Here is a 27,435-nt window from a genome sequence, read left to right as displayed (position 1 = left end):
AACATAATTATTTAATAACGTTTGTTTATACCTCCTCTTAAAAACAGCCAATGACCCTGAGCTGGTCACTGCAGAATCTAGTTTGTTCCAAAGCTTTACACCAGAGTAAGGAACCGAAAATGATTTTAGTGTTGTTCTAGCGTAGTTAAGTTTGAACACATTTTCTCCCCTCAAATCGTATTTCGATTCCCTAGCCTGGAAACGACTTTGCAAGTTATACGGAGGGCTATTTGTTGAGGCGTTGTACATCATCTGTCCCGTTTTGAAATTTACTAAATCATAAATTTCAAAACGGGACAGATGATGTACAAACAAAGAAACAACAAGACAACAAAGAATAAAAAACAAAGAATCGAGATGGTTTTATGTTCATATTTATAAAGAATTTGGGGATTTAAGCATTTATTCATCATTCCTTTATTCATATCAGTATGAAGTCTATGGCCACGTTAAAACACACATTGGTGGAAAAGTCTAGTCTAGTTTGTATAGAAAAACAAATCCATACAGCATCTTTTTCTCCCATATTTTCTTTTTTCGTCCTATTTAACTTAAAAATATGGCACAGTTCATGAACGGAAGCTTTTAGGACCCCCCAGAACAAGCAAACAAACAAACAAAAAAAACATGAAGAATCTGGTCCACTAATTTTGTTAAAAAGTTTATTAAGAGGTTAACACGAGCGGTTTCATACCTCCGTAACTTTTCTACTTCAGAAAGATAGAGCACCCACCCCCAACTTAAAGGTCCTGCCTTCCTGCTGTGTGGCGGGCTAAAGCCCTCAGGCGTTGGCTTTGGTAGTGAGTCTCCAAAAAGTCTCACGACCCTACTATGTTGTGTTTCCACCTTTACTCGTAGGCTCTGTCATAGAGCCTATGTGAGATATTTTATCTACAAGGGGAACAGGAGGCTTTGCCAACAAAGTTATACTTGGGGCAAGGGTTGTACCAAAACAGACATCTACTTTCTTTGATATAAGCTTTGTTTTAGTGGGTAAAAGGTGATAAATTACCAAGTTGATGGGGCAATGCCAAGATATGATGTTTAGCTTGGTATGCCAATCTTTTGCCTCATGAATTGGACTAGTAGCATCAGAAAACAAGTCATTCATTCATTCATTTTCCATGCCGCTTTCTCCTCACGAGGGTCGCGGAGTCGTTTTGCAAAAAGCGCTGTCAAGACAGCAGAAAAGTTGCGTTAATTTTAAATCCTTGAGGTTTTGGCAAAGTACTTGCACATAGCAACTTTAGATGATGAACTTTTAACTTGGGTTGAAATAGTATAATAAGTGGCCTTTAAATAAGCTAACATAGCTATTCTTCAAACTGATTTTGAAAAGCGCTAAACATACGTTCCGATGATTTTTTAATAAACATGTTAATGAAAATACAAGAAAGACGCATTTGCAACATTGAAATTAGACACGATTTGTTTTCATTGCATTGGAATACATGTTAACACAAGTGGTTTATTAGATCTAATTACATGTGAAATGCCAAATTCCAGTAAAATGTGAAGATTGTCAAATGTTATGACTTTATTTGATACAAAAAAAATGAAGCAAACTAACGATACTTCGACAAAGCCAACATAGGACAGTATCTCAATTTCTTTTTCTACATTTCTAATTACATTTGACATGGTTGAGTCAAGCTGTAATCATTGTAATCATTGCAAACACATTATACGACATCATGGATTGGCAGTCAACTTTATGTTCATAACGTATACCAGAAATAAAGAAACAGAAGCACATAATGGTGACCAAAATGGAGCGTTTTGAACACTGCACCTTTACCGCTACACAGATGAAAAATAGCAATCATAAGAAAAATATCCACTGATATTATGTACCAACAACAATGATTCAGTCATATTCTTTCATATGTTTGTATAATTTACACTAAAGCTTTGATTGCATGTGAAGTGAGGGTCCATGGATGCCACTTTGGCTGCAATAAAAGAGTGTATACAGTGGAGGACCGCAGTTAAATTGGCAAACTCTAGTTCCTGGACAAAAATAACAAGGACAGACACATATCAGTTTGTATATAAAACAAAATCCATAGTTTGGTGACAAACAGTTGCAAAACATTACAACTAAAAACATTTTCTGCATGGAAATCATATCAATACCTGCATGTCTATTTGCTTGCTTTCAGCATTCTTGAAAAGAAGTTTTACCCTGGTTTTTCCGTCATCAGAGGAGCCTTTAAGCTGAGAGAATTTATATCGCCATAGTATCATCTACAAAAGAACACGGGGATTAATAAAAACCCATCATGAGCACTTCGAAATCTTTTCATTTTTAAATTTTCCTTCTGCTGCAAATTTAAATTAGTTTATCACTAGAAGACATCCAATGCATTTGAACTCGGAGAGTGGAAGCGAATGAACATTCATTCATTCACTGCCAATCCTCCCACTTCAAAATGGATTGAACATCTAGTGCTGTCAATGACAGCCAATAAGTTAAAGTGCCACTTTTATGTCAGCGGGTATTTTCGTCAAATAGAAAAGATTTCTCTGAGCCACAATTTGAAGTCTTTTTTTTATCGTGTAATAAACCTAAGTAGCCCAATCCACTATTTTAATGCCAATTTCTGTTCGCGACAGCTGTGTGATAAACCGGAAGTGAGCAGGTTGAAGATGCGTTACTTCCAACATGTTAGCGATGCATTTTTACCATTGCATTGTCAACGACGGCCAATCAGACCTATTAGCTGTTGAAGTTTATATGTTAAGTATTCATATAGGAAATTCAAATAGGACTAACTGAAGTAGCTTAGAAAAATCACATTCTGACCACTTTCAAAGTAAACTGTTGCACAAACCTGATAATACGCATCCAGGGTTGGAGAAAATAATAAAATATACAATATGTATGGCGGAAAACACTTCGGTGACTTCAAGTTCCGCTCTGAGACCCTCAATTTGGCCATCTTTCCAAATTGTCCGATATGCATGTGTGATACATCATTGGAAAGCTTAAAATCTCGATTTTCAGGCGGGAGAAAAATTTTGAACAGGAGGGCATTAAAAAAAAAAAAAAAAAAAAAAAAAAAAGTTTTTTAAACAGTAAAACCCTATTTGGAGGCGAGAACACGCGAGAGCAGAATTACAGACGCCATGACTTTAATGAGATATTATCGCATACTTATCTTGTTTCGATCCAAAAACTCCATGTCGCATGTATCACTGAGTGTCAAGACACAGCTGTGAATGGCTGGATTTTTGGGGGATTTTATGGGTGAAACATGATAATATAACAAGGGTCGCGATGCAGAAATCGCAGACATCAAGGAGTGGTCAAGATTTACTTTTTCATATATTTACCCTTTTAAACGTTTTTTTCAATTTTTTTTTGTTTGTGTCGATTATTTATCATCTAACTTATTGAGGAAAATGCAACCGTAACAAAAAAAAATACAATTTAGTGATAGTTATGAGGTAGATATCCGTGTCTTTTTTTACAGATGCCATTTTTTTCATTGTGACATAATTTGTTTAAAAATTTAAAATATGCGAGTGAATAATTTTTAAAGTAGTTTTTAATTTTTTTTTTTTTTAAACAAAATAATAGACTTCAATTAATGATTCTAAGCTAAAAATGACAGACATTTTGAAAAATAAATATAATTACTTACCTTGTTTTCAAGGCTGGGTTAAAACAAAAATGGTTGCGCGACGTCTGTAAACGGGGGTTTTGAGGGTAAAACGGGCAAATTAAAAATAGTTCGGGGGCTTAATGCGCCATGAATCTGCTATGGCAGCAAATACACATTTAGTTCTATCAAACACATCAGTTGTTTTGGCGTAAAATACAGCAGTTTCTTTTAAAGAGGGGTGCAAGAGCAGAAACTGCTTTTTCAGTCTTGTCTGTGTTTTTCACCATATATACTGTATACAACTTTATTGCCACTTTAACATTTATGAGACCACCATGCCTCACTGTTTGACAGAGTCAAGGTACGGTACAATACTGTATTACTATACAACTGCCTTTGAATAGTGCTGGTAACCAGCCACGAATCAGCATGTCGCGCATTCGTGAAAAAAAATAAAATAAAAAAATACACCTGCCACCGAGGGACATAACATCGCAGATTACCATGGCAAAGAGCAAAAGTTCAGCAATTTAACAGTAAAGTGGTACCTCGACATTTGATCGCTTCGACATATGATCCTTTCGACATCCGATGTAAAATTTGACTTGCCATTTGTCTCGACATATGACGACATGCTCGAAATGCGACGATTTATGCCAGCGTCGCAATTTCATTGTTTTCCTGCATAACGGACGCACGGCAGATTTTCTTGAGAGAGAAATCATCATAGGTCCCAAGGAGGTTAGTGAAGATGGTAAAAAAAAGACAAAAATGACGCTTAACATTGAAATTAAGAAGGAAATGCAAGACAAATATGAGCGTGGTGTGTGGGTCAGCGAACTGGCTCGACAATTCGGCCGGAATATGTCTACGATTTCGAGGATGACTCTCATCATTATTATTATTATTATAGTTGTAACATCGGCAAGGAAGTCGCCAGCTTTGTCAAGTTAAAAATTATTTATTGAAGAACTTGTGCAACACAACACGGCAAATGTCCGCCGTAGCCCACGCCAACAACAACAGAACATGAAAGGAGAAAGTAAAAGCTTCCCACTTTAACGCACCTAAACCTCTCTTCTCTAACTCTCGCGTCAGACAGGAACAGCAGAAAAGAGGCAATAACAAAATGGTTCCATGAACAATAGGTAAATGGAGATCAATTATACTAAACTAAGTGGTGGGCAGAGAGCCAAAAAGACAACAAAATTAAATACACTAAGGGGCAGTTTACATGGCGACTCTGCGACACGAAGACGCAATGACTGTGTTGCGGAGTGGCCTCGCGTGCACATGGTGTCGGCGAAGACGAAAAATTCTGAATCCTGCCTCCAAAGTGGAAGAATCCGATTGCGGGGGATTAAGGGGGGCTTCCTCGCATGCATATCAAAGGCTCCCGCGGCGCGAGACCGTGCCGATAACGTCAGCACTCGTAAACGTCATATTGGGCGTGCACAGCAGTGCTACTAAACATTAAAAACAGCAAATATGGTGGAATGTCAGCTTTAATTTACTGTTTTAATAATATTTTTAAATTAAATATGTTGAATGTTTCCATTTTTGTGCCTTTTTGAACAAAAAAAAAAAAAAAAAAAAGCCATTTCTTCCAATGGGCGGGCATATTTTTTTCCATGCTGAGGGAGCTTGGTGGGGTCAAAGCGCATCATTCTCTGTTGGCCTGTAAATCTGCACTGCACCCTAGGGCCTGGCATGAATACTACATCGTTTTCATGCGGCATTGCGACATTGTTTGAATGGAGACGCAAATGCAAATTTGAAATTTTTAGTATTCTCCGTGAGTCACCATGTAAACGGCCCCTAAATTCCTGCACAAGAACAAAACAAAGGCGGCTGACTAACAACCCAGCAAAAAAAATTCAACTCGAAAGTACAGTGCTGGCCAAAAGTCTTGGCACCCCTGCAATCGTGTCAGATAATGCTCAATTTCTCCCAGGAAATGATTGTAATAACAAATGCTTTGATAGTAATATCTTCATTTATTTTGTTTGCAATGAAAAAAACACAAAAGAGAATGGGAAAAAAATGTAATCATTATCATTTTACACAAAACTCCAAAAATGGTCCAGACAAAAGTATTGGCACCCTTTGAAAAATCATGTGATGCTTCTCTAATTTGTGTAATTAACGGCACCTGTTACTTACCTGTGGCACATACCAGGTGGTGGCAATAACTAAATCACACTTGCAGCCAGTTAGAATGGACAAAAGTTGACTCAACCTCTGTCCTGTGTCCTTGTGTGTACCCCATTGAGCATGGAGAAAAGAAACAAGACCAAACAACTGTCTGAGGACTTGAGAAGCAAAATTGTGATGAAGCATTAGCAATCTGAAGACTAAAAAGTCCATCTCCAAAGACCTGAATGTTCCTGTGTCTACCGTGCGCTGTGTCGTCAATAATGTAAAGCCCATGGCACTGTGGCTAACCTCTCTAGATGTGGACGGAAAACAAAAATTGACGAGAGATTTCAACGAAAGTTCGTGCAGCTGGTGGATAAAGAACTTCAACTAAAATCCAAACAAGTTCAAGCTGTCCTGCTGTCCGAGGGTGCAACAGTGTTAACTCGTACTATCTGTCGACGTCTGAATGAAAAGGGACTTTATGGTAGGAGACCCAGGAAGACACCACTTCTGACACAGAGACATAAAGTCAGGCTGGAGTTTGCCAAACCTTACCTGAGAAAGCCAAAAACATTTTGGAAGAATGTTCTCTGGTCCAATGAGACAAAAGTAGAGCTTTTTGGGAAAAGGCATCAACATAGAGTTTACAGGGGGAAAAATGAGGCCTTCAAAGAAAAGAACACGGTCCCCACAGTCAAACATGGTGGAAGTTCCCTGATGTTTTGGGGTTGCTTTGCTGCCTCTGGCAATGGATTGCTTGATCATGTGCATGGCATTATGAAGTCTGAAGACTACCAACAAATTTAGCAGCATAATGTTGGGCCCAGTGTGAGAAAGCTGGGTCTCCCTCAGAGGTCATGGGTCTTCCAGCAGGACAATGACAATGACTTCAAAAATCAATAGAAAATGGTTCGGGAGAAAGCACTGAAGACTTCTAAAGTGACCAGCAATGAGTACAGACCTGAATCCGATAGAACACCTGTGGAGAGATCTGAAGATGGCAGTTTGGAGAAGGCACCCTTCAAATCTCAAAGACCTGGAGCAGTTGGCCAAAGAAGAATGGTCTAAAATTCCAGCAGAGCATTGTAAGAAACTCATTCACTAATACAGGAAGCAATTGTTCGCAGTTATTTTGTCTAAAGGTTGTTCTACCAAGTATTACGCTGAGGGTGAGACTTATATCTGGCCCATTTTTGTGACAAAAAAGTTTTGTTTTGTGAAAAAGGATAATGATTCAATTTTTTTTTCATTCTCTTTTGTGTTTGTTCATTGCAAGCAAAATAAATGAAGATATTACAACCAAAGCATTTGTTATTACAATCATTTCCTGGGAGAAATTGAGCATTATCTGACAGAATTGCAGGGGTGCCAAGAGTTTTGGCCAGCACTGTACTAGTTGTCGAATAGCGACCAGCAAGCTAATATCTTGGCACCCTTCTCTTGGATCGCCGGCGTTTGTATACTACTGTTGATTAGCTGGAATTAGCTGCAGGTGCGACGTCGGGAACGCCCCCCTCTGTAACAAAACAAAACCTGGCCAGCAGCAGAATGTGACAGATTTAGCGTAGGTTTTTGGACTATGGAACAAATTAATAAAATTATAACGTATTCTTATGGGAAAATCCCACTCAACATACGACAATTTTGACTTTCCAACCTGGTCTTGGAACTAATTAAATTCGCACGAAGAGGTACAGTGGGGCAAATAAGTATTTAGTCAACCACCAATTGTGCTAGTTCTCTGACTTGAAAAGATTAGAGAGGCATGTAATTGTCAACATGGGTAAACCTCAACCATGAGGGACAGAATGTGGGAAAAAAAAAAAAAAATCAATTGTTTGATTTTTAAATAGTTTATTTCCAAATTAGACTGGAAAATAAGTATTTGGTATTTGGTCACCTACAAACAAGCAAGATTTTTGGCTTTCAAAGTGGTCTAATGAGGCTCCACTCGTTACCTGTATTAATGGCACCTGTTTTAACTCATTGTCGGTATAAAAGACACCTGTCCACAATCTCAGTCAGTCAAACTCCAAACTCTACTATGGCCAAGACCAAAGAGCTGTCGAAGGACACCAGAGACAAAATTGTAGACCTGCACCAGGCTGGGAAGACTGAATCTGCATTAGGTAAAATGCTTGGTGTAAAGAAAGGGAGCAATTATTAGAAAATGGAAGACATACAAGACCACTGATTATCTCTCTAGATCTGGGGCTCCATGCAAGATCTCACCCAGTGGCATCAAAATGATAATAAGAACGGTGAGCAAAAATCCCAGAACCGCACGGGGGACCTAGTGAATGACCTACAGAGAGCTGTGACCACAGTAACAAAGGCTACTATCAGTAACACAATGCGCTGCCAGGGACTCAAATCCTGCACTGCCAGACGTGTCCCCCTGCTGAAGCCAGTACAAGTCCAGGCCCGTTTGCGGTTCACTAGAGAGCATTTGGATGATCCAGAAGAGGACTGGGAGAATGTGTTATGGTCAGATGAAACCAAAATACAACTTTTTGGTAGAAACAGGTTCTTGTGTTTGGAAGAGAAAGAATACTGAATTGCATCCGAAGAACACCATACCCACTGTGAAGCATGGAGGTGGAAACATCATGCTTTGGGGCTGTTTTTCTGCAAAAGGACCAGGACGACAGATCTGTGTAAAGGAAAGAATGAATGGGGCCATGTATCAAGAGATTTTGAGTGAAAATCTCCTTCCATCAGCAAGGGTATTGAAGATGAGACGTTGCTGGGTCTTTCAGCATGACAATGATCCCAAACACACAGCCAGGGCAACAAAGGAGTGGCTTCGTAAGAAGCATTTCAAGGTCCTGAAGTAGCCTAGCCAGTCTCCAGATCTCAACCCCATAGAAAATCTATGGAGGGAGTTGAAAGTCCGTGTTGCCCAACGACAGCCCCAAAACATCACTGCTCTCGAGATCTGCATGGAGGAATGGGCCAAAATACAAGCTGTCGGGGTCCGCGAACGCGGAAACAAGGTTGGACTCACAACAGACAAAAAACGACTGGGGGGAGCGTACAAGGGTTTATTAAATACAAACAAAACCACACGCGATCGCGGTAAAAAGGGAAATAACAAAAGGGGTCCGTGACAGGAGGTCGACGGGGATCAATATACAAACGCAAGGGCAAACCAAGGTGGTAGGCAGAGAGCCAATAAAACAACTAAAATACACTCACGTACCTGCACAAGGTAGAGGCATACAAAACTAAAGCGACAGGTGACCAAAACCCACGGCAGGGGCGAAATTACACAAATAACAAGCTATCATATACGAGGATGTCGAATGGCGACCAGCAAGGAAAATATCTCGGCCTCCTTCCAGTGGATCGCCTGCATCTTTATACTATTGTTGATGAGCAGTGATTAGCTGCAGGTGCGACGTCGGGAACGCCCCACAGCTGGCTCTGCAACAACACAAAATCTGACCAGGAGCAGAACGTGACACCAGCAACAGTGTGTGAAAAGCTTGTGAAGAGTTACAGAAAACGTTTGGCCTCCGTTATTTCCAACAAAGGGTACACAACGAAGTATTGAGATGAACTTTTGGTATTGATCAAATACTTATTTTCCACCATGATTTGCTAATAAATTCTTTAAAAATCAAACAATGTGATTTTTTCCCCCCACATTCTGTCTCTCATGGTTGAGGTTTACCCATGTTGACAATTACTGGCCTCTCTAATATTTTCAAGTGGGAGAACTTGACTAAATACGTATTTGCCCCACTGTACCAAAGAACTTCTACATGAGTAGATTTTTTTAGTACTCTTTCCACCCCTGGCGATGAGCAATTATAGTACCAGTATGTTATCAAATCAGTTATCACTTACATTAGAGGAGCAATCCAAACACGTCAGGCCTGAATCAAAATCTATGGTGAAGCACAGTGTGTTCCCGTTGTTGCAGCACATGTAGCTTTTTGCCTGGTGGGAAAGAATACGACAAACAATATGATGGAGTTTACAAATCATACAGGTCATAATGTTCTAGGAAAAAATATTTTAGCATTTAGAATTATCTAACTATCAATTTACTCTATCATTTGTTAGTGGAAATCGGTTTAATGACGCTTTTGTGAAATGGTTCAAAAATGGGTTCATTGCATCAAGCATTATAGTGTCCTCTCCTGGTGTAAAGCGAGGGTGTAAAACATTTTATAACCACATCTTTGAAAAACCTCTGCGGCATGCACACACATCCACTCAGTCACAAACAAAGATTGATAAATGACTGTATTCTGGTCATGATGAGCGTCCTAGGGGGAAATGTCTTAGTTTGTTTGGATGAGCTTGTTATACATTATTCACACATACATTAGGGCTGAAAGGTATTAGAAAAAAAGACTGATATTGTGACATTTTGGGGGTTTGCGAGATATATTTTGTGATATTAAAACTAGAAGAATTTTCACCAGATTACTTGAATAGGGAAAACTTTGGTTGACTCACCATGACCACATTGACAAAATACAATTTATCTGTGAATGATGAAGAATGCTGTATATAAAAGAGATCCAGGAGGCCATGTCTTTGTACACTTGCGCTTTTATGAAGCAAAACAAGTTAGCGTGTTCAAAAAATATAAATAAATCGCACATCCTGCGAAAGGACTATTGAGCAAGCGCACATTGCGATAGTGATGTTCAAATGTTATATTGTGGAGGCCTAACATACAAATATACACATAACGCACACACACAAATCCCCGTTGATTAACGTTGACGCGCAGATGTATAAAACTCGGAATTAGCAAATCTTCACTTTGGTTGGATGTTTTTTTTTCAACTAGAACTACCAAGATCAGTTCATACAAATCACTTTTGTTACCAGAAAAGGGTCATCTGACCCTAATCAGCCCATCTTTTGTGACCATTGAGGTCCTCATTACGTATTCCCATTCAAACTCGCAAAACCACAGGGTTAATTGCTCCAATTAGCATCTTGAGTGTTTGCAGGGCAGGGCTGCCTTGGCTTTATTGGACAGTGGACTGCTCAGGCAGGCAATCGGGCCGACAACCTTCTTCCATATTCCAAAAGCTGCAGTTTGCCTAAACCTCCTGTAGTTAATTTTTCTGACAGAGAGTGATTGAGACATTTGTTACTTTGTTGTGTTTTCATGTTGGACACTTATTCTCAGTGAATCCTCATCAGAAAAAAATGTTTTGATGTTTTCCTAACATTTTCAATCAAAATTGAAAAATGAGCAGTCACTCATCACTATTCATTCAGGTGGATGGTTTGATGGTTTCAGTGGTGTAAAAGAATGTTTTGTCAAAGCACAGACAACATCTCTGAATTGAGGAGGAAGGTTAAGACACCACCTCTCATCCACTTACAATACAGGATTGGACTTTGCTCCCTTCTACACCTTGGTGCATGTCAGCACTGCAACTCACCCATCTTTACTCTTACAGTTTTTTTTACACTATACACTTATCTCTACAGCTTCATGTCCAGATAATTATGTTTTAGCGGTTGGTAACTGGTCAGTGTGGTTGTCTAATGTGATCGACTTGTGCACGAGTTGACAAAATTGAGAAGATTTCAGAGCACTTTTTTTTGCTGGGGATTTGTTGCGGAGGACTGTCTGACATTACAACATTGAGAAACAGCTGTCTCAATCGCTCTGAATATTTAGTTGCACTGTGTCTTGCATGTATGGAGCTATAATTGTCATATTGCTGGTGATGGATGGGTGATGATGCACAACACAAGTCATTTTTATGCACAAAAAAGCTTTTCATTCAATAAAAAAGGTATGTGAAAAAGAGGACAAAAGAAACTATATACAAGGGATGGTGTAATCAAAAAACATTTTTTATGTGGTTCATGTGTTTTTTTAATGTGGTTTCAATTTTTCCTTCTGCGCCTTCTTTGCGCCCATGTGAGAGTGAGCCAATTCCTTTGCAAGATCCACCAAGAATTCCACCCGTCTCGTTTGCCTTCCAGTGCATGCATGATACAACACATATGCAGTCAGTGCTGCCATGACAATCATATTGTAGAACACGGCGACTGGTCATCTCCGTGTTCGCCAAAGCCATGGGAGCCCTGTATTTGCAAATATACAAGATGCCAATTGCAGCTATCTAGAGTGACCCCCCCCCCCCACACACACACACACACACACCTAGGCAGCGACTCCAGAGGAGTGTGTAGGGGGGTTGCCTGCTTAATTGCTTGTTTGAGTGGTCTATTGTTTGACATAGCCAAGTACGTAGTCAGTTTGGTATCATGGGCATTTGACACCTTTCTGATCTTCCTTTATAGCCCATAAAAACCCTGTGGTTCCAGTGTTAAACATTGTATTTCTAATTCCCCAAATTGTCTGTTTGCATGTGGCTAAAATGCCAAACATTAGAAAAGTCTTTCTTTTTGCAAAATGTCGTACTGGACATCTGCCTGTTGTAGAAACGTCACTTGTATTATGTTCAATATCACTTGTCAAGTCTTTTCATTGTCTTTCCTTGTCACCTTGTATCTTATGAACTGGAAATGACACTTTTTACTCCCTAAACGTCTTCATCTGCTTCCTGGCATTTTTTTCTTTGAGCATCCATGCCAGAATGAACACCCCACCTAAAGTGACAGTTCTAAATATTAGATTTTTCAACAAGCATTTATATAAATACATTAATTTTGAAAAACCTTTGTTTTTTATTTTTAGATTACAACAGTCTTATTGTGCCACAAGACATTCTGTTACTAGTTCTTCATGCATGAAATACACAAAGGAATTCCCCGTTTTGTCACACAGTCGTTTTTTTTATTTATTTATTTTTTTTAAAAAGCTGTATATGAGTGCAGTGAATATCCTACGGGACATGTCAGGAGTCCCAATTCTGAAACAGCTTTCAGCTGTGAAAGGGATAAAGAAGGCATGGCAGCCTCATGCTGTCACCCCAACTTAGACTCATAGTGAGCACGCTGAGCACGAGCACTTGACTAATTGGAAAGGACTCTTCAGTGGGAATTACAAACATGAAGTATTTCTTACTGAAAATCGCCTTAGCAAAGTCTGACATAAGTACAAGCATGAGAGGAACATGCTATGAAACATTTCTGTGCGTGTTTGTGTGGAGTTCAAGTATTTTGGGGTGGGTTATAAGCTTCTAAATGCATGCCGTTGAGGGTTTTAAGAATGGCTTGGATGGAAATTAACCATTCCGCTGACCTCTACTGGCTGTGAACTCCCATTTTATCACTGTGACAGATTGTCAGGCAAAATTGTTAGGTCCTCAAAAGCAATTGCTTTGAAATCAGCCTCCACAGTAAAGCGGGTGTGGTAGTTGGTAGTCAATTATGGTAATTATTAAATCCTACCCTGAGATTCAGGTTGGTTGGCCTGTGCTGTTTGCTTTGGACCTGCTGCATTCAAGGCCATTTGTTAAATTACGCGCATGCGCACAAACACAAATTTGCCATTTCTAATGGGGTACAAAATTTGACACCTGTAACGCATCCTCCTATTGGGCTTTCAGAATCTGGATTTTTCAATCTAAATTTCTTGAGCCTCCAGGGTTGTAGAACCAATGCCGAGGAAAAGGGCATTAATCGAAAAATAATGAAATCATTCTATGCATGTGTATTTTTTAGCCTTTCGGTTTTTCAGCCAAGTGTTTCCAATATTCGGTTTCGGCCAAGAAGTTTGGCTTTCGGTACATCCCTAATGTTATATATATATTTATTAGGGCTGTCAAACACTTACAATTTTTAATCAAGTTAATCACAGCTTAAAAATTAATTAATCGTAATAAATCGCAATTCAAAACATCTATAAAATATGCCATATTTTTCTGTAAATTATTGTTGGAATGGAAAGATAAGACACAAGACGGATGTATAACATTCAACATACTGTACATAAGACCTGTACAGTGCCTTGCAAAAGTATTCGGCCCCCTTGAATCTTGCAACCTTTCGCCACATTTCAGGCTTCAAACATAAAGATATGAAATTTAATTTTTTTGTCAAGAATCAACAACAAGTGGGACACAATCGTGAAGTGGAACAACATTTATTGGATAATTTAAACTTTTTTAACAAATAAAAAACTGAAAAGTGGGGCGTGCAATATTATTCGGCCCCTTTACTTTCAGTGCAGCAAACTCACTCCAGACGTTCAGTGAGGATCTCTGAATGGTCCAATGTTGTCCTAAATGACCGATGATGATAAATAGAATCCACCTGTGTGTAATCAAGTCTCCGTATAAATGCACCTGCTCTGTGATAGTCTCAGGGTTCTGTTTAAAGTGCAGAGAGCATTATGAAAACCAAGGAACACACCAGGCAGGTCCGAGATACTGTTGTGGAGAAGTTTAAAGCCGGATTTGGATACAAAAAGATTTCCCAAGCTTTAAACATCTCAAGGAGCACTGTGCAAGCCATCATATTGAAATGGAAGGAGCATCAGACCACTGCAAATCTACCAAGACCCGGCCGTCCTTCCAAACTTTCTCCTCAAACAAGGAGAAAACTGATCAGAGATGCAGCCAAGAGGCCCATGATCACTCTGGATGAGCTGCAGAGATCTACAGCTGAGGTGGGAGAGTCTGTCCATAGGACAACAATCAGTCGTACACTGCACAAATCTGGCCTTTATGGAAGAGTGGCAAGAAGAAAGCCATTTCTCAAAGATATCCATAAAAAGTCTCGTTTAAAGTTTGCCACAAGCCACCCACACCAAACATGTGGAAGAAGGTGCTCTGGTCAGATGAAACCACAATTGAACTTTTTGGCCACACTGCAAAACGATATGTTTGGCGTGAAAGCAACACAGCTCATCACCCTGAACTAGAGCCTAGTTCGGGCCTAAAAAATCCAGCCCGACCCGACACGGCCCGCTGGTATTGAGGCCCGACCCGGCCCGAGCTTGATCACTTAACTAGATTTGTAGGCCCGAGCCCGAAAAACTCGATTTTTTTTTTTTTTTTTTTTTTTTTTTTTTTTTTTGAGTGACGCGGAAAAAATGCAGCAGCAGCAATTTATTTTCATTTCTTCGAGTTGGCAGAAAAAAAATGCAAGTTTTCTTAATGTTTAAATAATCTACATATTTTTTTGAGAATTATCAAAGCATTCACACAACGAAATAACGCTGGGAAAGTTTGTTAAACATATTTCTGAGTGTGTGGGATATTGTTCTCACATGGACGCGCCTCTCTGACAAGGAGAGGGAACAGAAGAGGGCGGCGCCTCGGCCGTGCAGCGGGAGGACAAGAAGAAAAAGCGGCCGGCGCCACGGCGTTCGTGCACACGCATAAGCAAAAGCGCAATACAGAGAGCCTGCCTCTCCATTTTATTTATTTATTTATTTTTTTTTTTTTTTGAGTGACGCGGAAAAAACGCAGCAGCAGCAATTTATTTTCATTTCTTCGAGTTGGCAGAAAAAAACGCAAGTTTTCTTAATGTTTAAATAATCTACATATTTTTTTGAGAATTATCAAAGCATTCACACAACGAAATAACGCTGGGAAAGTTTGTTAAACATATTTCTGAGTGTGTGGGATATTGTTCTCACATGGACGCGCCTCTCTGACAAGGAGAGGGAACAGGAGAGGGCGGCGCCTCGGCCGTGCAGCGGGAGGACAAGAAGAAAAAGCGGCCGGCGCCACGGCGTTCGTGCACACGCACAAGCAAAAGCGCAATACAGAGAGCATGCGCTCCATTTTTGTTTTTGTTTGTTTTTTTTTAAATAATTTATTAGTCCGGCATGGCGGCCCGACCCGACCTGACCCGAACGCGAATGCTTAAATTGTGGGCCCGACCCGACCCGAATGTGGCCATCATGGTTTGGGCCTGCTTTTCTTCAGCAGGGACAGGGAAGATGGTTAAAATTGACGGGAAGATGGATGCAGCCAAATACAGGAACATTCTGGAAGAAAACCTGTTGGTATCTGCACAAGACCTGAGACTGGGACGGAGATTTATCTTCTAACAGGACAATGATCCAAAACATAAAGCCAAATCTACAATGGAATGGTTCAAAAATAAATGTATCCAGGTGTTAGAATGGCCAAGTCAAAGTCCAGACCTGAATCCAATGGAGAATCTGTGGAAAGAGCTGAAGACTGCTGTTCACAAACACTCTCCATCCAACCTCACTGAGCTCGAGCTGTTTTGCAAGGAAGAATGGGCAAGAATGTCAGTCTCTCGATGTGCAAAACTGATAGAAACATACCCCAAGCGACTTGCAGCTGTAATTGGAGCAAAAGGTGGCGCTACAAAGTATTAACGCAAGAGGGCTGAATAATATTGCACGCCCCACTTTTCAGTTTTTTTTTTGTTAAAAAAGTTTAAATTATCCAATAAATGTTGTTCCACTTCACGATTGTGTCCCACTTGTTGTTGATTCTTGCCAAATAATAAAATTTTATATCTTTATGTTTGAAGCCTGAAATGTGGCGAAAGGTTGCAAGGTTCAAGGGGGCCGAATACTTTTGCAAGGCACTGTATTTGTTTATTATAACAATAAATCAACAAGATGGCATTAACATTATTAACATTCTGTTAAAGCAAGCCATGGATAGAAAGACTTGTAGTTCTTAAAAGATACATGTTAGTACAAGTTATAGAAATTTTATACTAAAACCCCTCTTAATGTTTTCATTTTAATAAAATTTGTAAAATTTTCAAACAAAAAAATAAACTAGTAGCTCGCCATTGTTGATGTCAATAATTACACAATGCTCATGGTGCTGAAACCCATAAAATCAGTCGCACCCATGCGCCAGCAGAGGGCGACAAAACACCAAAATACACAAGTAACAAATGGACATGACACTGTGCTGTCATTTTAATCTGTTTAAGTGAGGCATTCGCGTTAAATGCGTGAAATACTTTAACGTGATTAATTTAAAAAATTAATTACTGCCCGTTAACGCCATAATTTTGACAGCCCTAATATATATATATATATATATATATATATATATATATATATATATATAATACTATACTACTGCATACTCACTGGACTGTAAAATATTTGCCCCCCCAAGACCACACATCTAGTCATTTATCTCATTTCATTTCATTTTGAATTCAAAGTTAATCGAGAGGACTGGAATCCATTTAATTGAAGAGAATAACTACCCAGTTATACCATTACATTAAGACAGCCATCATTGACCATGTATCATATATTCTGGTTGAAAAAAAAAATAGAGATGTTAAATGTGCCCAATGTAGTTTAGGCTTCCAAAAGCAGAGGTGATATTTTGATTAAAAAGTATGATTCAAGGTAGTTAATTTATATTGAAATCCATTTTGCAGTGTGCCACAAACACTCACTCTTATTCGCTGCACTTCCAAGAAGACAGCTCTTTGAAAAGACTTTTCCCAGACAGCCAGGTCAGACGCCAGCTCTACTCTGAAGGTGTGGCTCTGTCCATGCCCGATGAGAATGCTGAAGCAAAGAGACTCATTGTCCTGCTGCTCAAGTGAATGCTCCAGACCGAGGTAGAGCCTTGCCTGAAGCCAACAGTCCTCTGTCATCCACAGCTAGAAAAACAACACTGAAAGCTTTCAATTTTGTGAATTTGGTGATTTAAACCACTACTAAGAACATAAAAGAAGCTCTTGAACAGCATGCTGGTAAAACTAAACTATAATAGCCTCTTTATATTTTACGAGAATGTATTTCTGTGATCATCTAAAAGTATGTCTCCACAAGTTTATTTTGCATTATTTGGGGTTGGTGTGTCTTTCAATGTCAGCTCCAACCGGGGGGGGGGGGGGGGGGGGGGGCTGTGATCTTGAATATCTTTCCTGATAATAAGTGGGCGATGTATTAGGAACAAAATGATTCCACATTATTTGATAGAAGAGAAAACGATCACTCTATAGAGGGGTGGGGGGAATAAAAGACACTCCATACATGAAAGTGACCAATTCATTTTGCCAAAATTTCATTGCAGCAACTCAAAATAATCCTCAGTAGTTTGTGTGGCCATCACGTGCTTGTACAAATGCCTGACAACATTGGGGCATGCTCCCAATGAGACGACGGATGATGCCCTTGGGGACCTGGACCAGGACATCACTGAGTTCCCGGACAATCTGGCGAGCAACCTGGCGGCACCGGATGGACCTAAATATAACGTCCCAGACGTGTTCTATTGGGTTTAGGTCAGACGAACGTGGGAGCCAGTCAATGGTATCAATTCCTTCATCCTCCAGGAACAGCCTGCATACTCAAGCTACATGAGGTCAGGCATTGCCGTGGACGAGGAGGAACCCAGGTCCCACTGCACCAGCATACGTTCTGACAATGGGTCCAAGGATTTCATCCTGATACCTAATAGCAGTCAGGTGGGCATTATCCAACTTGTAGAGATCTGTGCGTCCTTCCAGAGATATGCCTCCACAGACCATCACTGACCCACCACCAAACCGGTCATGCTGAAAACTGGTGCATAATGTTATCCACAGCATCTCCAGACCCTTTCATGTCTCTCGCATGGTTGCCAATTCTGGTGCTCTTTGGCAAATGCCAATCAAGCTCTACGGTGCTGGGCAGTGACCACAGGGCCACCCCAGGACGCCGGGCCCACAGGCCACCCAGATGGAGCCTGTTTCTGATTGTTTGGTCAGAAACATTCACACCAGTGGCCTGGAGGGGTCTGGAAGTGCTCATCCTGTTCCTCTTTGCACAAAAGAGCAAATACCGATCCTGCTGATGGTTTAAGGACCTTCTAAGGCCCAGTCCAGCTCTCCAGGAGTAACTACCTGTTTCCTTGAATCTCGTCATTGCTCTTGAAACTGTGCTTGGAGACACAGTAAACCTTCCTGCAATGGCATGTATTGATGTGCCATCCTCGAAGAGTTAGAATCCAGGTACCGTACCATGCTATCAACAGAAATGTTGATCCAAGCCAAATGAAAAACTACAGCAGTAGAAAGCCAGTCAGTAAAAAAAAAAAAAAAAAAAAAAAAAAAAAATCAACCAAAAGAGATGAGGAAGGCAAAAAGTACCAGTGGCCTAAACCCCTAAACCTGGAAAACCATGCCTGTTTTGGGGGCCATCTCGTTGTTGCCCCTCTGATGCACCTGTTGTTGATTTCATGAACAACAAAACAGCTAAAATTGATTAACAACCCCTCTGCTACTTAACTGACCAGATCAATATCTCAGAAGTTTGACTAATAGGTTGCTATACTGTCATTAAAAAGTGTTCCTCCAATTTTTTTGAGCAGCAGTTACCTTATTTTAAACTATGAAAGAAAATTGCGTTCCTTAAACCTATTGTGATAGACTTAAAAGTTTTTTTGTGAGTGCATTGCATCATACCTTGTGAACCTTGAAAAGAACCTCATAGAGGTTATATGTAGTTTCTGCCTGACCCCATTCAGCAGCACATAGCTAAGCAAAAAAAAAAAATAGAAGGACAAAATGAAGTTTTTAGCACTTTTAAACAGCTTTTCTTTGTAAAATAAAATACTTAATATCTATAATATCACATAGGTAAAATAGTTGGGGTGTACCAATTCTGATTTTCTGGCTGGTCCCCATTTTTTTAAAAAGCCAATCTTTATTCTTCACGATCCTGATTTTTTTTTTTTTTTTTTTTTTTTTCATGAACAACAGCCGGTACCTTTAACCCTATATTGCCGTATGTATCACATTTTATACACCTAAAATTTCATGATTTTGAGACTAATTCAGTTTTGACATTTCTTTTTGAAAAAAAAATGATGGATGCAAGGCAACACATGCATCTGCAGGTTCCATGAAAAAAAAAACAAAAAAAAAAACAGGATATAGCAAGGGTTATAGATATCTGAGCGCTTATTACACATATTTATTTTGACTTTACTTTTTACAAATTTGAAGAAAAGTTTTCATTAGGGCCTTATTTTGCAAATTTTGGGATTCTCTGATAATTGCTTCATATTGCTGGCATTAAAATGTTAATATTCAAATCAACCTTGTTTTATTGTAAAACTTAGACTTGTGAAACAAGACAGGCAGGCACAGGGAGTAGTTCTAAAAAAAAAAAAAAAAAAAAAGACTTGAAAAGTTCAAATCATTACTTTCCAAATTACAAAATTCTGATTTCCTCACCAAAAACTAGCAAGAGAACTAAAAAAATCATTTCACGTCTCTAAGTCTTTTTTTTTTTTTTTGCATCTTAACTTTTAATGCTGAAACAGTTTAAATGTGACTAAATAGGTAGTATCCTACTGAATTCAGTCATAAAGGAAAGACGTTGTAATGAGGCATCAAATATCCCCATATGGAATGTCAAAACAAATATTACTCCTTCCCACATTTACTCATTGGCTGCCATTGATGGCAATAGACATCCAGTCCATTTGAAGTAGGAGGGTTAAGAGCGATGCCACCCTTCCAGTTAAAATGGATTACAAGTCTATTAGTGATAAACTAATTTAAAGTTTGATTTTTAATATTCAAGGAATTGGTTCAGTTGACCGTTCCTTATGGCTTCATCAAAAAAGGTAATTTTGTGAATTTAGATTACCTACCGGTGGTCTCCTGAAGATATGAAAATATTGTCCTCTTAGAGCCAGGAATTTGAAAGTTGCTTTTTGAGAAGCAGCTCTGCCAACTGAGCTTTCACAAGCCCAGCCCATATGAATAATCTGTAGACGAAGAGGATAACAATCTTTATTTTTTTATTTCTCTTTTTACTCAACTTCAGTGGATTAGATATTTATTAGGGAGGCCATTATTTACACAAACGTTACCAGTACTTCTATGTTACAATCACAATGAATGATTACTGGTAATTATAATGTGCTATTTTCTATTTGGGTGTTTACTCTATCTTGGTTACTGTCAATCTATTAAAAGTGCAGGTCTAATGATCATGTGAGATATGTCTAAAAAATAAATTAATAAAAAGGAATAAACATTGACGAGCAACGTCTGCAGTCATTAATTGACTGAACAGCAGGGAGAGCAACGAACTTTAGCTGGCATTATTTAAGAAAGCATATAGACAGGTAAAATAAAATTAGATTAATTGATTCAGCTTTCCAAGATAAATATATCCGGAAAAAGCAATTAATTTAACATTAAATTGATTTTACTCAAAACAGATGTGCATTACACTTTGACAGTACGCCAAATCAATAAAAAGGGAAATTAACACATTTACTATAAACGAGAGGAAGACACTGTTTTGTCAAAGTGCTACATTTAATATAGATATTGAACCAATAGAATTCCCAAAGTGAACTGCTAGAGTGAAAAACTTGCACTATTCAACGTTTACCTGATCATCTGAAGAACTGTACTTGTTAGCCAGCTTAATCTGTGACAAAAACAAAAGCAGACTTTAGAAATTTGTATTAAACAATAAACAAAACAAGGATGAGTATTACAAATTTTACTCTAGAATACTAAACTTTACTTCAAAATATTATTTTTAAAACACGTGACAGGATTTCACATTAACCCCTGGATGCCTGAATTTAACATTTAACAAATATACATTAAAAAAGCCCCAGGGGAATATCAATACGATGGTAATTCTACATACGAATTAAATTCGTTCCACAACCTGGTTTTTAAGTCGAAATGGTAATACCTGTATGTCGAGTGGGATTTTCCCATAAGAATCCATTATAATAAGGGCTGTTCGGTCCCTGTACGACCTGTGTCAGAGTTTGGTCCGCATTGTCGACAGTAAGTCAAACTCGTTCCCAGTGAGGGTTGGACTCCGCCAAGGCTGCCCTTTGTCACAGATTCAGTTCATAACTTTTATGGACAGAATTTCTAGGCGAAGCCGAATTGTTGAGTGGGTCCGGTTCGGTGACCTCAGTATTGCATCTCTGCTTTTTGCATATGATGTGGTGCTGTTGGATTTATCGAGCCATGACCTCCAACTCTCACTGGAATGGTTTGCAGCCGAGTGTGAAGCGGTTGGGATGAAGATCAGCACCTTCAAATCCGAGACCATGGTCCTCAGTCGGAAAAGGGTGGAGTGCCCTCTGGGGATAAGATCCTGCCCCAAGTGGAGGAGTTCAAGTATCTTGGGGTCTTGTTCACGAGTAAGGGTAGAAGGGAGCGGGAGATCGACAGGCGGATCGGCGCAGCGTCAGCAGTAATGCAGACGCTGCACCGGTCCATAGTGGTGAAAAAGGAGCTGAGCTGAAAGGCGAAGCTCTCGATTTACCAGTCAGGGCCTTCCTTAAAGATAAGGTGAGAAGCTCGGTCATCCGGGAGGGACTCGGCGTCGACCCGCTATTGCTCCGCATAGAGAGGAGCAAGCTGAGTTGGCTCGGGCATCTGGTTCGGATGCCTCCTGGACACCTCCATGGAGAGGTGTTCCAGGCATGTCCCGCCGGCAGGAGGCACCAGGGACGACCCAGGACACGCTGGAGAGACTATCGGCTGGCCTGGGAATGACTTGGGATCCTGCCAGAGGAGGTGGTTGAAGTGGCTGAGGAGAGGGAAGTCTGGGCTTCCCTGTTCAAGCTGCTGTCCCTGCGACCCGACCTCGGAGCAAGCGGATGATGATGGTATGGTATGGTATGGTGTTGTAATACATTATAATTTGATTGCAACCTATGCTAAATCCTTAATAAATACTGCAGGGGCAATAACAAATAGCAATTACACATAGCAAAACAAAGTATGAACACAAATCAGAATAATAATATAATGATGATGTAACGAATCGGGTTCTAATGTGGGGTTTGTGTTTTGCATGGTGGTGGTGGCAGATCGTTCCCCTCTAATCATCTCATGAGAACCTTACAGTTGACCCTTACAGGACCCTTCAGGGTATGACTCTCACCAAGAGTGAGAGTCGAGATCGTAGACATATTCCGGCCATATTGTCCAGCCAGTTCACTCACACGCATACCACGCTCATATTTTTCTATCATTTCCTTCTTAATTTCAATGGTAAGCATCACCTTTTTCACCACCTGCACTAACCTTCTTAGGACCCATGATGATTCAACTCACAAGAAAATCTGCCGTGCGTCCGACTTGAAGGAAAACAACGATGTTGTAAAAAATTGTCGTATTTTGAGAAAATGGCTAGACAAATGACAAGTCAAATTTTATGTCGGATGTCGAAAGAATCGTATGTCGAGGTACCACAGAAAATATTTATATATATATATATATATATATATATATATATATATATATATATATATTATATATATATAATGTGTATCACACTCACATATACATATACATAAAATACATATACATATACATAAAAGTTTTTTTTTGTTTTTTTTTTTAAATAATTTTGGGGAAAATACAAATGAAAAAAAACGAGGAATTAATAAGCATTTTGTTTTTAAATTTTAATATTTATTTTCACATTTCTAGCTGTAACTTTCCAATTGAATTTTGTATATGTACTGTATTTATTTTTTTAATGTATTCCTCCAGTGCTTTGTGTATATTTGTTAATTGTAAATTCAGGCATCAAAGAGTTAAACACTAACTTATTGCCAGCTATTAACGGCGTGAGTTCTATTCATTTTGACTGTGCAAAATGAATTGGACGTCTAGCGCGATCAATGGCACTGAAGGATGTGCATTCCCTGCCAGTCCTCTCAGATTAAATGAATTGATGTCTATAGTTGTCAATGGAATTCGCATTTGTTTATTGCCGTTGCTACCAGAACAGATACACACAACGTGACACTCTTGAAAACAACTACATTTTATTTGTAATAAATGGTGAAGATGGTGTCAAATGAAAGCCTATACGTACCTCCACAAAAACCTTGAAATATACTCTCTCACAATGGGAAATAATGGGAATATTGTGTGTACCGAACAATAGGGACTTCAGTCTTATCATACACATCATACACAGATGTAAAACATATGGGGTTGAGTGGAGACGACTGGCTGTTTCATCATAGAAGTTCGGTAAAACAAAAGATCAGCTCCTCCAAAGCATCCACACAATTACATCTTGATTGGCCGTTTAGTAGTTACGCTCAACTGCTACAATTAGGCGACACAGGCATGACATAATTGCATGTTTGATAAAATGGCAGCTGCACAATCTGTATGTGAACATGTACAGTATGTCTGCATTCTCATGTGACTTCGTCAGATCAGTGTGTTAATCAAAGTCGAATACGAGGAAATCAGCTAGGAGAGCACAAGTTGAATGACTACTTAGCAGCCATTAATTAGATATAAGAGAGTCTCAATTATGTCAGCACAGGAGCTGAGTTGCCACGGTAAATCACTGAGTGCTCGTCATTGCCATCAGTCGGTGCGGTTACAAGCAAAAACATATCAGATATACGGGCACGATCTATGCAAATTTTAATTGGCTAAAAATCAGGTAAGGGGTATGCATGTGTATGTTGATTTGCATTGTTCAAGAATTGATAAACATTGTTTTTAAAAAATACATAAAAAATAAGGGGTATGTATGGCGCTGGTTGATGTGATGGTACAAAAATTGCGTGGAAGTGACAAAAAACACCCCGCGCAAGTTGTGGATTAGTTGTTGATTCAACCACGAGGAAACTGCTCACCTTCGGAAGAAAATAAGACTCGTCGTAGAAATTCTGTACTCTTTGAGATTGTTTCCAAGCAACTGTCGGCCTTCTCAAGATGATGATAGTTGGTAGATGATGATGACCAAGCCTTGATAGAATTACTTTACATTCAAATGAGTGTGCAGATATTTATCAAAAGAAATATACGAAGTATGTATATAAATATATAATGTATATTTTTCCAAAAAGTTTATCGGTAGAGTATCAGTTGACAAAAACAATGGTATTAGTGCAACATTAGAAAGCACCCAAAATATACAGAGGTATTATAGGAACCTTTTGGAATTCCTCACATTTCTGCATAAAATCACCAAACAAATGTGATCTGATCTTTGTCAAAATCCCATAGATGAAAAAAGTTTCTTCCTTAACTGAAACTACCCAAAAATTTATAGGTGTTCATATTTTAATGAGTATACAATAGAAACAATGACCGAAGGGTGAAAAATAAGTGAACAATCACATTTAATATTTTGTGCCCCCCCACACACACACACACACCTTTGCCAGCAATAACTTCAACCAGACGCTTCCTGTAGCTGCAGATCAGTCTGGCAAATCGATCAGGACTAATCTTGGACCATTCTTCTCTACAAAACTGCTGTAGTTTGGTCAGATTCCTGGGATGTCTGGCATGAATCACTGTCTTTAGGTCATGCCACAGCATCTAAATGGCGTTCAAGTCCTAAATTTGACTTTGCCACTCCAGAACGTGTATTTTGCTCTTCTGAAACCATTCTGAAGTTGATTTACTTCTGTGTTTTGGATCATTGTCTTGTTGCAGCATCCATCCTCTTTTTAGCTTCAACTGTCGGACAGACGGCTTCAGGTTTTCCTGCAAAACATCCCGACAAACCTTTGAATTCATTCTTCCATTAATGATTGCAAGTTGCTCAGGCCCAGAGGAAGCAAAACAGCCCCAAACTCCCTCAACCATCCTTCACAGTGGGGATGATGTGTTGATGTTGGTAAGCTATTTCATTTTTCCTCCACACAGGACATTGTGTGTTACTCCCAAACAATTAATTAATTAATTTCATCAGTCTACAAAATATTTTTCCAAAACTTCTGTGGAGTGTCCAAGTGCCTTTTTGTGAACATTAAATGAGCAACAATGTTTTTTAAGGCTTCCTCCGTGGAGTCCTCCCATGAACATCCTTCTTGGCCATTGTTTTACATATAGGTGATGTGTGCAGAGATATTGGACTGTGCTAGTGATTTCTGTAAGTCTTTAGCAGACACCCTAGGGTCCTTTTTACCTCTCTGAGTATTCTGCGCTGAACTCTTGGCGTCATCTTTGGTGGACGGCCACTCTTTGAGAGAGAAGCAACAGTGCCAAACTCTATTTGTAGACAACCTCTCTGACTGTCGACTGATGAACATCCAGACTTTTAAGATGGTTATGTATCCTTTCCCAGCTTTATACAAATCAACAATCCTTGATAGCAGGTCTTCAGACAGCTTTTTTGACCGAGCCATGATGCACATAAGACACTGCTTCTTATCAAGACAATTCTTACTAGGTGTCTGTTTTATAGTGGGCAGGGGAGCTTTAAACTATTTATCAGTGATTGGGCACACACCTGACTTAAATTGTTTGTTAAAAATTGGTTTCAATTGCCCTTTGTATCTCCTTAGGCAGAGGGTTAACTCACTTATTTTTCCACCTGCTGTTATTGTTTGCATGCTATCCTCATTAAAGTATGAAAACCTATCAATGTTTAAAGGGTTTTAGTTAAAGCAGACACTGTTTTTCTACATCTGTGTTTTTGACAAAGATCAGATCACATTTGGTGGTGATTTCATGCAGAAATGTGAGAAATTCCAAAAGGGTCGGACACTTTTTCATACCGCTGTAGATGGGGGCAGAAAATTGTAGTTTTTACGTTCCAATTTTTTGACAACAAAAAAAAAAAACACATTCACATGTGGATGAAAATTGCATTTTCAAATAATCCCCATTGGCATGGACCAGAAAACAACGTAAGATGCAAGCCTAGGGTCTTTACATCAGTGGTCCCAAGGTTTTGTAATTCTTTTATGTGCACCAAAGACCAGTTTTATGTGATTTTTATGTGACAGATATACATGGTAACAAATAATAGTAAAATATTAAGTACAAATTTTACTATTAAACTGAATGTAGTTTTGTAATTGTCACACCGATACCAGTTCGGTTCCTGATACTGATTCTGTGGTATCGGACGTTTTTAAAAAACACTTTAAAAAAAATTAATACTAAACTACCGCATACTCGAATGTAAAGTAACTACCATTGACAGTTCAAGATGTCCAATCAATTTGAAGTGGGAGTGTTGACAACGAATGAACAAATGTTCATTCACTAAAACTCAAAAGGAAGAGATTCAAAGTGTTACAGAAGTAACTCAAAATGAATAGAATGTTACCGATAAATGACCTAAAATTAATTTATTAGTTGCCATTGATGGTGCTAGACATCCAAATAATGCATTAGAATGTCTCACCATTGCAGACTACAATGAACATTTTAAATTTTTTAACCTTTTTGAGCAGAGGACAACACCTTTGAACAAATATGGGTCCCTGTCATAATCAGCCCCTGCTCCTCAGCTGAAGGTATAGATAAGTATAAATGTATGGCCATGACCACAGTATGAGAAAAAATTGGTTGTGTGAATAAAGACTAAGAGTATGTAAGCATTGTGACTGAGTTTTAAACATTTGAGCTGCAGACTGCCATAAATGTACTTTACTATTAGACAAGTGTGTTCAGTGCATTTTGTGAATCCCAGTTAAGTGTTAATTGTATTCTTTATTGCTATAAATTATCTTTGTATTAAATTGCAAATTTTAATCATAAAAGAGAAGTTTAAAACCCCAATTAAAGAATCTCTTGTAAGAAAAAAAAAATCAATCTTAATAATGAGTTTGTATCGTCAGTTTCATTTTATATCAAGAAATAAAAATAATAAGGTTCATTCATGTATTGTATATATCTGTAGGCCTATACTTACATTCTCCAGGGTCAAGTTACTAATCTTTGTTGATATTGCTTGGAGCCAGTCTGCAGTTTCTGCTGCACTGCAAAATTGAAGAATATTTGGACTGGCTCCATTCAAGGCAAAGACTTCAAAACAGTTCGACCTGAAAAAAAAAACACAGAAGTCCGAACA

General features: G+C 39.0%; 1 protein-coding gene across 2 annotated transcripts in view; it reads right to left on the bottom strand.

The window, feature by feature from the left end:
- Positions 1-485: 485 nt before the first annotated feature.
- sntg2 (syntrophin, gamma 2) overlaps positions 486-27,435 on the bottom strand; it is a 52,356-nt gene continuing 25,406 nt past the window's right edge. Inside the window, exons 10-17 of one of the 2 annotated variants that reach the window (XM_057860055.1) lie at positions 27,277-27,406; positions 21,004-21,042; positions 20,252-20,368; positions 19,056-19,127; positions 17,058-17,237; positions 9,600-9,692; positions 2,137-2,247; positions 486-2,010 (exon numbers count right to left, since the gene is read on the bottom strand). In XM_057860055.1, the coding sequence (XP_057716038.1) occupies positions 1,882-2,010; positions 2,137-2,247; positions 9,600-9,692; positions 17,058-17,237; positions 19,056-19,127; positions 20,252-20,368; positions 21,004-21,042; positions 27,277-27,406 (871 nt within the window). In that variant the 3' untranslated portion in view covers positions 486-1,881. Of the gene's footprint in view, positions 2,011-2,136; positions 2,248-9,599; positions 9,693-17,057; positions 17,268-19,055; positions 19,128-20,251; positions 20,369-21,003; positions 21,043-27,276; positions 27,407-27,435 lie in introns of both variants that reach the window. The other variant, XM_057860053.1, reaches the window with a different exon arrangement.

The sequence above is a fragment of the Corythoichthys intestinalis genome, chromosome 15, assembly GCF_030265065.1.
Source record: "Corythoichthys intestinalis isolate RoL2023-P3 chromosome 15, ASM3026506v1, whole genome shotgun sequence".
In the NCBI taxonomy this organism is placed as follows: Eukaryota; Metazoa; Chordata; class Actinopteri; order Syngnathiformes; family Syngnathidae; genus Corythoichthys; species Corythoichthys intestinalis.
This window is presented reverse-complemented; position numbering and strand designations above follow the sequence as displayed.